At 44.9% G+C, this 13,566-nt stretch overlaps 1 protein-coding gene and 1 long non-coding RNA gene across 2 annotated transcripts in view; both read left to right on the forward strand.

Annotated features, from left to right (window-relative positions):
- The window catches only part of LOC150061811 (uncharacterized), a 23,583-nt gene extending 13,194 nt beyond the window's left edge, over positions 1–10,389 (forward strand). The window contains exon 3 of the long non-coding RNA XR_016535949.1: positions 10,123–10,389. This is a non-coding gene — a long non-coding RNA (uncharacterized LOC150061811). The remainder of the gene's footprint in view (positions 1–10,122) is intronic.
- A 1,035-nt stretch (positions 10,390–11,424) lies between these two features.
- Positions 11,425–13,566, forward strand: part of Slc1a7 (solute carrier family 1 member 7) — a 38,804-nt gene continuing 36,662 nt past the window's right edge. Inside the window, exon 1 of the mRNA XM_090334813.1 lies at positions 11,425–11,559. Coding sequence (XP_090190939.1) covers positions 11,425–11,559 — 135 coding nt within the window. The remainder of the gene's footprint in view (positions 11,560–13,566) is intronic.

Consider the following 13,566-nt stretch of genomic DNA (forward strand, 5'->3'; position numbering starts at 1 on the left):
TGTGGTACGTTCATGTCATCCCCAGTGACATGGGAAAGACTGTAGCTCATGCCTACCAAGGAGAAAAATTGCAGGCAGGCAGGCAGGCAGGCAGGCAGGCAAGCTGGCAAGCTACTGAATCCATTGAAACCAAGTCTGAATTGAGACTCAAAGCTTGGGTTTATTTAAAGCCTTTTAGCATAGTAACTTGAGGACACCATTTGTCTTCTCTGTGCCTTAATTTTTTCATCTACAAAACAAATAATAGCCAAGGAACAGATCTTTAGTGGAAAGCTGTCCAGGAGACCAGAGAGACAAGGGTAAGATGGCAGATGGTGACAGGAAACAGTGGGAACACACAGCTGCCTCTTGGGCCGAGCAATCACAGCTTGCACATGTTTCTAATGAAGCCACAAACTCAGAGTGATTTGCAAAAACCCCCATGTTTTTTTTATTAAAGAATTTATTAACATTGATTTTTATATATTTCTTTTTTTTATTGTAATTAGTAAAAGGGTTACATGATATTTGCCAGATAGAAGGTGCATTAATTCACATACATTGATACCCTTTCACATGTCTTGGTACCCGTATCCCTCCCCCCTTTATATCATATTTCAAATGACATGTTTAACAAACAAGTATTCAAGAAGGGAATCTCTATATACAGTCACTGGCACTTAGTTTTTAGAACGTAATCAAAATTAGGCTGAGGGTTTGTATATCATTATTAATCTATATAATAAAACATTGCCTATAGAGTCATAGGTTGTTTTTTTTTTTTTTTTTGCCAGTCCTGGGCTTGAGCTCAGGGCCTGAGCACTGTCCTTGGACTTTCTCAAGGCTAGAGCTCTACCACTTGAGCCTCAGCACCACTTCCGGCTTTTTTCTATGTATGTGGTACCGAGGAATCGAACCCGGGACTTCATGCATGCTAGGCAAGCACTTTAACCACTAGGCCAAACTCCCGGCCCCGAGTCATAGGTTTTTATGTCTATGTAGTTGTGTTTATATTTCCCATACCATGTCCATAGCATTGGGTATGCAAATATTGAGTCCTCTCTCTTGTACTGTTTAGATCTAATAACCATATATTAAGGCTACCATGCGCCTTTTGTTCCTTAGGTCTTGACTTGTCTCACTCAACATGATTCGCTCTAGATTCATCCACTTCCCTGCGAATGCCATCATTTTATTTTGTCTGTTGGCTATGTAGAATTCCATTGTGTATATATACCATATTTTCTGTATCCATTCATCTGCAGTAGGACATCTGGATTGCTTCCATCGCCTGGCTGTTGTGAATAGTGCAGAGATGAACATAGCTGAGCAGGTGTCCTTATAATATCTTGGATCATGATGTTCAAGATAGATAGATGCCCAGAAGTGGTATGGCGGGATCATAGGAAAGGTCAATTTTCAGTTCTTTAAGAAACCTCCACACTGCTTTCCAGAGTGGCTGAACTAGTTTACATTCCCACCAGCAGTGCAGTAGGGTTCCTTTTTCTCCACAACCCCACCAGCATCTGTCATTGTCTGAGTTCAAAATCTTGGCCATTCTTGTTGGGGTAAGGTGGTATCTTAGGGTTGTTTTTATTTGCATTTCTTTTATGGCCATGGATGATGAACATTTTCTCATATGCTTTTCTGCCATTTTAATCTCTTCTTCTGCTAAGTCTCTCTTTAGTTCTCTTGCCCATTTAGTGAATGGTTTGTTGGGTTTGGCGGGGGCGGGGGTTAGTTTCTTGAGTTCCTTGTAGATACTGGATATCAAGCATTTGTCAGATGTATTATTGGTAAATATCTTTTCCCAGTTGGTTGGCTGTCTCTCTACTTTTGTAGCTATGCTTTTATCTGTGCAGAACCTTTTTATTTTTAGGTAGTCCCATTTATCGAGTCTCTCTCCAATCTGTTGTGACCCTGGGATTCTGTTCAGGAATCTTTTGCCTGTGCCTTTGAGTTCCAGTGTCTCTCCTACTCTATCATGTAGAAATTTCACAGTTTCCGGTCTGACATTGAGGTCTTTGATCCACTTGGAGTTAATGCTTGTGCATGGTGAAAGGCTAGGGTCAATTTTTGGTTTTCTGCATATGACTGCCCAGTTTTGCCTGCACCAATAATTGAATAGACTGTGTTTGTTCCACTGTATGTCTTTGGCTCCCTTGTCAAATACAAGTTGACTATAGATATGTGGTTTTATTTCTGGACCTTCTATTCTGTTTAATTGACCTTCTGGTCTATTTTTGTGCCAATACCATGCGGTTTTGTTATTATGGCTCTATAGTAGAGTTTGAAGTCTGGTATTGTAATATCACCAGCGTTTCTCTTTTTGCCTAGAATTGTTTTGGCTATTCTAGGTCTTTCCTTGTTCCATATGAACCTTTGGATTGTATCTTCTATTTCAGAAAAGAATGTCTTTGGGATTTTGATGGGTTTGCATTGAATTTGTATATCAATTTTTGGCAGAATAGCCATTTTCACTATGTTGGTTCTCCCTAACCATGAGCATGGGATGTCTTTCCATTTCCTGGTGTCCTCTTTAATTTCTTTAATTAGGCTTTTATAGTTTTCATTAAATAATTCCTTTACATCTTTGGAAAAAAACCAGGTTTTTATGTAAGGTCCCCAGTTTTAAATGTTGGCAACTAAGACAGGTTTTGCAAATAAATCTGAATGCCAATCAAAACAAGGGTGCGGCCACCAGTTTGTGACCTGTTATAAACTCTTCCAACTGTTACTTAATAAACCAGAGGAGGAAACTATGAACATAGCTGATGCAATAACTAAACCAAAAAAAAATCCAAGAACTAATGTGGATCAGGTGCTTGGTGTCATAGCTGTTGGGGAGCCCCAAGAGATATGCATTACATCCGCATTCTGCAGGCAAGATCAAAGACAGGAGTGGTGGGGAGGTCTGCCAGTGAGTGAGCTGGAACTGAGAGTTTCTGTAAATCTCTGCATCAGATGACAGCCCAGGTCAACTGAGATCTGAGGATCCATCCTCCTAGCCCAGGCAGGAAAGTCTGTGACTCTTATCTCCAATTAACAACAAAAAAGGCAGAAAAGTTATTAGAGTGCTAGCCTTGAGCAAAAAAAGCTAAGGGAGAGTTCAAGCTACACACACACACACACACACACACACACACACACACACACACACACACATCATTACAGTCCACTAAAGACACATGCAGAGGCTCAGCTTTCACTTATTGCCTGCTCTGCTCCATGATGAGGAAAACCTCCACAAGACTGCTAAAGCTGACACTCTAACACACTGTCTCAATGGCCATAGTGTATACAGGCTAGCCTTTTGGCCTCTAGTTCTCTCTGCACCTGTTCTAGGCAGCCAGGGTACTATATGACTCCCAGGTCATTAACCCTCTGCACTGCTGGTGGTGGGGCCCCAGAATTTATCACAGTTTGAGCTACCATGACTCTTCAGTGAGGATCATGAGACTCTCATGACACCAAGGCTTTCTTTCCATTTTGGAACTTCTAGAATGGTACAGAGGAGGAAAAGAGGAAATTTGATCTCCAAACCTATGAAGTCAGGGTTACATGGATCCCCACTAGAAGAATAAGACACTGAGGCATTTCTCTTGTTGCACTGGCTGGTAATAAGGCCAACTTCATCCACACTGTCTCTTCCCCTAGTCCAAGGGAGCTTCCCAGCACTCACCAGGGAGGCGAAACGGGGCCTTCTGGGGTGAAGGAAACATCCGAACAGGAAGAAGTTCCCATCCCCTCTTACTCAATGGGTGCAGCTGTGTGACATCTATGTAGGACATGGCTGGGTATCCTTTCGGCTAAACCTAGGTCAGATTCATGCATTGCTATACACTTCCCCCACCCCAACCTACAACACCCACACCCACACTCAGATGGAGGTCAAGTTCTTTAGAAAGGAAACTGAGGAGTCAACGTTTCAATGGTCAGTTCTGTTCAAACTGCTGCATCCCCAGTATGCCTGACTCTAAGGGAAAAACCCCCATCTTGTTGCTTCCTTACACCAAAGAGCAAGTGACACGCACAGCCTTGCGTGCCTGTTCTCTGGCACCTCAAGGAAAAGGCGCTGCCTCCTCTATCAGGACACCTGGAGACTGAAGGGTTGGGGATAAGGGAGGCTATGGGAGATAGCTGGGCCCAAATTTTCTGTTTAGACAACATAGCTTACCTTCCCAGATCTCCCAAGCTTCTAGTCCCAGACTGTAAGCTGTCCTGGAAAGGCATTAATATCAGACAAAATAGTTTCAAGCTGTAGATAGAGATGATCCAATTGATCCAGATGAGCAAATTATAAGGGAAACTTGAATGAAACCAAAAGACCTTGACACAGCTAAATTACAAATAGAGAGAACGAGCGGAAAGGACAAACCTTCTCTGACCATGGTCCATGTTAATACACCTCCAATAGTAGATGAAAAGAATGGCCCACATAGAGGCGAGAATCAAGCCTGATTCCATGAATACACACACGCCCACCTTCCCACGCATGTGCAGAGCACAGGGGAACTGAACATCATGAAAGGAATGTCCGTAGACTTCAGAGGATTGCTGGTCTGTCTTCTCCGGCCACTAGAGCTTACTAGAAGTCAGTTAACAATGATTTGTTAATGACTCTGGGAGAACTGGGGATTTAGAACCTTAACTCACAGAAAAATGGACTCAAAATGGCCTATAGATCTAAATTCTTAGCTAAAACTATATGGCTTTTAAGAAGGAATGTTCTTGAATTTTTTTTTTTACTTTATGTTTTATTTTTTAATGCCAGTGCTGGGGCTTGAACTTAGTGCCTCTCACTCTTGCCTAGTTTGTTTAGCCCTGGTTGCTCGTACCTATAATCCTAACTTCTCAGGAAGCTGAGATTTGAGTATCAAATCTGACCTCCAATCAAAACTTTGCAAGTTTTACAAATTTGAGTATCAAATCTGACCTCCAATCAAAACTTTGCAAGTTTTACAAATTTACATAGATGAATAACTTCAGTCCAGTGGGAATAGGGAAGGTGTTATTAGTTTTTGTTTTGTCTTTTTTTAACCAGTCCTGAGGCTTGAACTCAGGGCTTGGGCACTGACTGGCATGAATTAGTAATCACTATCAAATGTTAGCAAGCATGTGGAACCATGGGAATTCTCATACTTGTTAATGAGTATAATTCCAACTATTCAGGAAGCTGAGATCTGAGGATTGAATTCAAAGCCAACCCCAGCAGGATAGTCATGAGATTTTTTTTTTTTTTTGGTCAATCAGGGGCTTGAACTCTGGGCCTGGATGCTGCCCTTGAGCTCTTCAGCTCTAGGATAGCGTTCTACCACTTGAGCCACAGCGCCACTTCCAGTTTTCTGGCAGTTAAATGGGAGTCTCACAGACTTTCATGCCCAGGTTGGCTTTGAATCCTGATCCTCACATCTCAGCCTCCTGAGTAGCTAGGATTGCAGGCCTGAGCTCCAGCTCCCTAGTCCATGAGACTTTAATCTCCAGTTAACAACCAGAAAACCAGAAGTGATGTTGTGGGTCAAAGTGATAGAGAGATAGCCTAGAGTGAAAAAAGCTCAGGGACAGTGCCACAGCCTGAGTTCAAGCTCCACAACCAAAAACAAACAAACAAAACCTAATCTGGAATACAGCTAGCAGCACTTAGTTAAGTTGAAGGTCTGCATTACTTATGACTGAGCGATTCCATCATTCCGGGTATAGTCTGGGAAGATTCTTGTGTATATACTCAAAGGTTGGCCTGGTGGGGTGGTGCATACCCATAATCCCCCCGACTAGGCAAGTGTATGTATGAGGACAGTGATCTGAGGCTAGTCCCAGGCAAAAACATGAGAACCTATCTAAGAAGTAACTAAAGCAGGAAAAGCGGATGGAGTTTTGGCTCAAGCGGTAGAGTGAGCCTGTTCAGCAAATATGAATTCCTGAGGTTGAATTTAGGACTACAAAAAGTATTATAGCAGCATTGATTATAGTAGTAAAACAAAGGAAAAAGGACCAAATATTCATCAATAAAGGGTAAATAATACTTCGTTCATATCACAGAATGCTATATAGCAGAGAAAAAGAACAGATCTCAGAACAGTGGAGGTAAAAATTCAACCATCTGGTTAGTAGTGGTCTGTCTGAGACCAAAGCTCATCTCTCAACTACTGTAGTTCCCAGCCTTAAAGCCTCTGTGGCTTCGAGAGGTCAGGAGTCACCTTTCAGTTGAGTAAGTTGAGGCTGAGGGAAGCTAACTGCCATCTCCAGAGCATTCTGTACTGTCAACACAGGAAATAATCATTGTCTTCTGATTCATTCCCCTTCCACCCAGAGCCTTCCAGGGCTTTGACCAGGGCTCATCATTCTTTTTTCCAAAGGCCGTGGCTGGGTCTGTTTTCTATTTAATTCTTTAATCTGATTCCCTAACATCTGGGATCCCAATTCCCCAAGAGCAGTCTTTCCCCAGTCACTGGTTGCTGTGGCTCTGCAAACAGCTGTCCTGTGTCCATCTGTCTATCTCCCATTCAGCGCTGACCTCAGCAAGCATCTGAGGGCAGGAGGCAGGCAGCAGGTAGCATGCGCCAGTTTGCATCTTGTCCACTTGGTGGCTGTCACCACTGGTAGGAGATATAAATATGCTATGCACCAGAGAGAAGATGGAAGCTGCAGACACAGCTAGTAGGAGGGTACTTTTTTTTTCTTGTGCTTGAACTCAAGGCCTAGATACTGTCTCTTTGTCTTTTTTGCCCAAAGTTGGTTCTTTATCACATAAGTCAGAGCTCCATTTCTGGGATTTTGTTGTTTTTCTTGTTGTTTGGTGGATAATTGGAGATGAGTCTGATGAACTTTTCTGCAGGAGCTGCCTTTGATCCGTCAGCCTCACATCCTAGCCTCCTGAGTAGCTAGGGTTACAGGTGTGAGCACTAGTACCCAGCAATGAGAGATACTTTAAGAGGATGTTTTTAAGGATAGGGAGGATGAAGGTTGGAGGAAGACCTGTTCCTGACTTCCTGCAGGTTTCCAAGTGGCTGATTAGGCTCCTTTCCCTCTCTGGGCCTTGGTGAACCAGAATGTGTCTTGCTTCCCTAGGACTTTAAGCCTGGGTTTGACCGCTGATTCCCCAACCTGGTGACCCAAACAAGTGGGGACAGTGGGCTGAGAGGGATGGGAAATCACCTGGCCCAAAGTCTGTTCATTGCCTACTGTGGATAAGATCTTGGGCAATTGCTGTTATCAAAAGGAAAGACATTAAGACAGAGCAGCTGATCCCAAGTTCTGGAGCAGCCTCGTGAGAGAGAGCTGGCACTGGAGGTTCATGCCTTAATCCTAGGTACTCAGGAGACTGAGGAAGGAAAAGAATCTGTCTGTTTTAATATCTTCATTGCAGTTTTTCCTGCTTTGTGAACAAAGACACACAGCTGGGCTGTGTCTCTACATGTCCATTTGACATTGGCTGCCACAAATTCTGCATTTAGCCCTGCTCATAAATTATCTTTGTACTTCTGCCAGCTTCATTTTCTTTTCTTTTCTTGCCAGTCCTGGGTCTTGAGCTCAGGGCCTGGGCACTATCCTTGAGCTTTCTCAAGGCTAGAGCTCTACCACTTGAGCCTCAGCACCACTTCTGGCTTTTTTTCTTTTTTCTTTTCCTGTGTATATGGTACCAAGGAATCATACTCAGGTTTTTGTGCATTCTAGGCAAACCCTCTACCACTAGGCTAAACTCCCAGCCTTTGATTTAATTTTCTATGACTTTCTAACAAGGGTCCTAATTGATCTGGAAACGTAATTTGAAGTTGCTGTGATTTTCACTTTATACATGGTTTTGGCTAGTCTATTCCAATATGAGGGCATAATGTAAAGACACTGGGCTTTTATAAATACAGAAGAAAAGAGAGATTCCCAGACACAAGCAAATGTAAATAGCTTCCAGAAGCAGCGAGGTTTGAATATAGATCAGTGCTGCTGTAGAAAGTTTACCAGAACTTTTTGTTACCATAGACATGTACATGGTAGCTATGGGCTATTGAGCCTTTAAAATATGGCTAGGATGACTAACAGAATTGAATACTTTCAATTGTTTTAATTAACTTTTAAAAAGAATTTAATTCTTTATTAACTTTATTGTAATAACAATGAAGGTGATGCACAGAGGGATTCATTTTTCATATGTCAGGTGATGAGTGTATTGCATTTTGTGTGTCACACCTTCCCTTGCTTTCAGTTTTTCCCTTCGACCTCCACCCACAAAGCTGCATAGTTCATTTCCAGCAAGTGTCTAGTGAGTCCCACTGCTGCATATGTTCCTCCTTTGTCACTCCAATTCTGTACCATCCCTTACCTCTCCCTCCAAAGACAGATAAATGAACAAACAAGACAAAAAGAAAAGAAAAAAATGTCTTGTTTCTATTTCCCGGCATTCATTTCAATAACTCTTATTTTATACGATCGGAGGGACATAGGCATTGAGCCTTTGTGCTTCTCCCCTCAGAGTATCCTCCTTTGGCCTGCTGTGTGCAAATGCCATTGGTGTCTGAGTTCATTTAAATGGGGAGATGAATGCTATAAGATTGGCCTGTACAGCTCTGGACCTCACTCCCTGCGTTTGCTGACAGATCCGAGGACAGTAGCAAGAGGCTGGTTGGCTCACCAGCTTCCAGGAGAGGGCATGGTGCTTCTTGATGAGTGTGCATGGAAGAGCTGGAATACCCGAATAGGGCCTTGCACTTACTAAGTACTAGGTGTGCAGCAAAAGACAGCTGCCGTGTCTCCTTGGTTGTCAGCCCTGGCATTTGCGTGTGACATGTGTGGACAGCAGGAAAGGGGAAGGAGACAGGGGGCTGGAGTCTGTCTGTGCATCACCACCCTCTGTGGTGCTCTGTGGAGAACCTGCGGAGGGTGTGGCTCTGCGTGAGGCCAGGGCAGCCACAGTGATGAAACCTCCAGGAACCCACATCCCAGCCCCACCAGCCCCCACGCTTCCTGGAGAGGCCCCCCGGCAAGTGTGAAAGCAGTAAGGAGTCTCTGGAACACAGCCAGCTATCATTACCACCCTCCTAATGGCCTGCTCAGACAGCTCAACCCAAATGTGTTGACACCCAATGGAAGCCGCTGGCAAGTCCTTGAGCTCTGTACCCCACCTCCACCCAGGCCCTTCCTTTGGAGGAAGCCTCCTTCCTGCTGGCCCTTCCCCAGCACTCCCCTCCTTCTCTCCCCACTTCCCCTGCCCCCAGCCAGGGGTTCGTAGGCATGAGAGGTATGTCAGGGAACTTCCCATTTGAAAAATCAGAATCAAGGGAAAAATCTCTCCCAAACTTATTATATGCATCTACTCACCTGTCACCCGTCACATCCCCGCTTTTACCACTGGCTGCTCCCTGCTGCCTGACAGACTCTAATAGGATTACAGATTCCTGGTGAGACAAGGGGGTTCATTCTCCCTGGCTTTACCGAGCAGACAGGGCCACAAGAAACAGCAAAAAGAAAACCTCTCTCACAGACATGGAGGGACAAAGAGTGAGTAAAACACGGTCTGCTGATGATCCTGCTGTCTGGGCTCTGTGGGGGCATGCTGGAGATCATCCCGATCTCTAGAATAGTCTCTGCATGGAACCTGGGCGCAAGCTTAAGGAAGTAGATACTGCTGTCCTCATTTATTGTATGGATGGGAAAGCCAAGGCACAATGTGTCAAAATGACTTGTCTAGAGTCACATAACTGGTAAGTAGCAGAGCTGGTCTCGACTATAATTGCCTGGGCTCTGTCATGTTCAAAAAATAATAGGCCTAGTTGAGCACTGGTGGCTCATGCCTGTAATCCTAACTACTCAGGAGACTAAGATCTAAGGATTAGGGCTCAAAGCCAGCCTGGGCAGGAAAGTTTGATTCTTTTTTGTGTGGGGGGGGGGGTTATGGGGCTTGAACTCTGGGCCTAGGTGCTGTCCCAGAGTTCTTTAGCTCAAAGCTACTACCCTACCCTTGAGCCACAGCCCCACTTCCTGTTTTCTAATGATTAATTGGAGATAAGAGTCTCACGGACTTTAGTGCTGGTGTTGGCCTTGAACCATGATCCTCAGATCTCAGCCCTCCTATGTAGCTAGGATTACAGTGTGAGCCACCACGCCAGCTTCATGAGATTCTTTTTTCTTTTGTTTTTTTCTTTTTTTCAGCTTCATGTGATTCTTATCTCCAATTAACCACCAAAAAGCTGGAAAGGAAGCTGCCGCTCAAGTGGTATGCTGACCTTGAGCATAAAAGCTCAGGGACAACACCCAGGCCCTGAGTTCAAACCCCAAACACACACACACACACACACACACACACACACACACACACACACACACACGAAGAAGAAGGAGAAGGAGGAAGAGGAAGAAGAAGAAGAGGAAGAGGAAGAGGAAGAGGAAGAGGAAGAAGAAGAAGAAGAAGAAGAAGAAGAAGAAGAAGAAGAAGAAGAAGAAGAAGCAGCAGCAACCGCCTTAGCCTAGTGCCAGTGCTTATGCTTATATCCTAGCTACTTAGGAGGCTGAGATCTAAAACTCACAGTTCTAAGCTGGCTCGGGCAGACAGATGGGATTAAAGCCTCACTGCTAGCACAAATGATGATGATAGTGATGAAAATGGACCCTGAGAGCCCACAGGGGTGCGCAGTCTCATTCATAAAGCAGTCCTGAAAATGTGCATAACCTCAATTGCAGTGAGTAGTCAGACCAAGCCAAAGTTGCATTCAGGACCACAGAACTGAAATCTACACTCCCCAGTGTACTAAGATCTGCCTGGTCATGCCAGCTCTGTAGCTATGGCTGAGGAGTTCTGGCCTCTCTCTTCCAGGACATGGGACTCAGGATGATTAGGCTGAGTCCCCACGGTTAGCAACTACAGGCAAAAAGCACGCAGGCTTGGTACACAGTGCAGACCTTCTGCCACCTCCTCAGACTCTTCTCTGGTAACAGAGAGGATTCCTAGCATTGACTCCTTCAGCTTGGTACCAGGATGAAATACACTAATATACGCAACTTGCTTTCTAAACCTGGTGCACAGTAAACATCAGTAGAGGTTTGTGATTACTGGACTCTTACCCCTTGCTTTCACTCTCGTGAATGAAGCGAGGATAAAACATAAATGAATCAAGCAGAGGTGCCTCTTCATTCTCTCTGCAGTGTCTGGCTCCCTGCGTAGTTCAAGACGGGGCTCTTGGCTTTGAGATCCTAAACTCCCAGACCATGTGGTCTGCTCTAATTTCCCAGGCCCTAATCTGCTCCCAGCTTCTAATGATGCAACTGGTAATAGGATTTCAGCTTCCCTTCAGGACAGCTGCACAGGGCGTGGCTGTGGGGCTGGTGATGGGGTGGCTAGCCACTCTGCCCACCTGTGTACTGAGGAGCTGGCACTCCTTACCCAGACCCTGTGCCCTAACCAACTGGCCGTGCATGGAATGCTGTGTTGCCCCGAGCCAGTAGGCCTGGCTCACCATGGTACTAGGTGCCATCCTGGCACGAGGGAGGGCCGTGTGCAGGCAGAATGGGCTGCTCATCCTGTCTGTGCTCTCTGTCATCGTGGGCTGCCTTCTTGGCTTCTTTCTGAGGACCCAGCACCTCTCACCGCAGGTCAGGAGGATGGTTGGTTCCATGATGGTTGGGTGAGTCATGTGGCAGCTTGGGTGGTAAAGAAACAACTGTGCAACTGGTAACAAACCTGGCACAGCCAGGTGATGGGAGAGAGGTCACCCCTGTGGCAGGGCAGAGCTGTGTTGGAAAGTGGAGTCTTCAAAGAATGCCTCCTCCAGGCAACTCACCAGAGGTCTAGGAAGGGCTTCCTACACAGCAAACAGCAAGTTCAAGACACAGAGGTGTGGAGGATTTGAGATGAGTAAACCAAAGAAGTTGTTGTTGGCTCCTGGAACGTACAGTTTAGGGTATGGGGGTTCAGGGGTGCAAAGGTCTCATCACTAGACATAGACTTGGGACCATGGTGAGAGACTTTTAAATGGAAGAGTGCTGCATCCAGATAGACATGTTGGAGCACCCCCTGCATGCTGAGCAGAGGCTGGGGCGAGGTGGGACAGGCAGAGGCCAAGGGGGAAACTGATGAAGAAGGCATGACGTTGGGATGAAAGCGGCAGAGAGGCTTCATGCCAGTGGCTTCTGCCTGTAATCTTAGCTACTCCGGAGGCTGAGATCTGAAGAATCATGGTTCAAAGTTAGCCATGAGACTCCATCTCAAAAATAGTCAACAAAAAGCCATGGAGATTTATAGCCAACAAGGAGAGTGACAGGTCAGCAGATGGGAGAGGACTCAAAGAGACCTCCTAAGTGCTTCCTGAATGTCACCTCCCCAGTTCCTTGCCTCCCTGTGTCCACCACAAACCACCTGATCTACTGTCTTCTAAAAGGCTCCCTGGTCTGTGTGCCTCTGAATGAACAGTCCAGTTCCTTGCTCTTGCCAGACTCCTTCTTTGACCATGATGCAGGCAGACCCAGTTGCTGTCTGCCTTGATTCAGAGCTGGTTAGGTGTCTTGTTTTTCCCACCAGATGGAATTGCCAAACAACTCTGGGATGTTCTTGAAGCAAAATATGAGTCTTGTGCAATGTTAGGCACAGAGAATCCTTAACATTTGCTGAATGAAACTGGCCGTGGCACAAGCAATCTGTTGCCTGCTTTCTTTGATTTCCCTAAGCAGCAAATATCCATATCCTGTAGGAAGATTACTTTGTAGAAATAAATTGGAATGCCTATTACAACAAGCCAAACTCGTCTGGGGCCTCCTGTGGCAAAGTTGCTGTCCCCATCTGTTTGGACATGTGAACATGTTCTGGTGTGGATTAACCTGCCAGATAAACTGAAGGAAGGATGAGTCTTAAAACAATGATTTGGCAGGAGCTGGCTTTCTTAATGTCTTTCTTTGAAATCTAGGATCTCTCTGATTTCTATGCCTATGACTCAGATACTAAGCCTTCTAATTGTGAGAGCTTATGCAACAGGCAAAAAAAAAATCATCAACGATTTAGAAAATGGTTGAATAATCTATTTGTGAGGAGAACTCACAAAAAAAGAACATCTATTAAAAAATATAGACCAGGGCCGGGAGTGTAGCCTAGTGGTAGAATGCTCGCCTAGCATGCACAGAGCCCTGGATTTGATTCCTCGGTACCACATATACAAAAAAAGCCTGAAATAGTGCTGTGGCTCAAGTGGCAAGCACTAGCCTTGAGCAAAAAGCGTCGAAGGACAGTGCCTAGGCCCTGAGTTCAAGCCCCAGGGGGGGAAAAATATATGTGTGTGTGTGTGTGTGTGTGTGTGTGTGTCTTCAAGGCTCTGGCTAAACTGCAAGCTACACCTCTGGCAATAACATCAGTTTTCCCTTCCTGCTTAGCAGTCCACTAAAATTGTAACAATGGAATTTTTAAAGGCTATAAACCACCCAAATAAAGAGAATATAAAAGGAGAAAGTTGAGAGATTACAAGTCAGACAACACTGGGAGTGGCTGGAGTTGAATGATTTCATTGAGTAGATTTCTGTGTGTCACTTGAGCCAGGTTTTTTTGGTTTTTGGTCTTTGGGGTTTTTTGCTTTGCTTTAGTTTGTTTTCCAGATAGGATCTTGAGCCTTTTGT

Source organism: Megascapheus bottae, chromosome 6 (assembly GCF_031878675.1).
Source record: "Megascapheus bottae isolate mThoBot1 chromosome 6, mThoBot2.hap1, whole genome shotgun sequence".
NCBI lineage: Eukaryota > Metazoa > Chordata > Mammalia > Rodentia > Geomyidae > Megascapheus > Megascapheus bottae.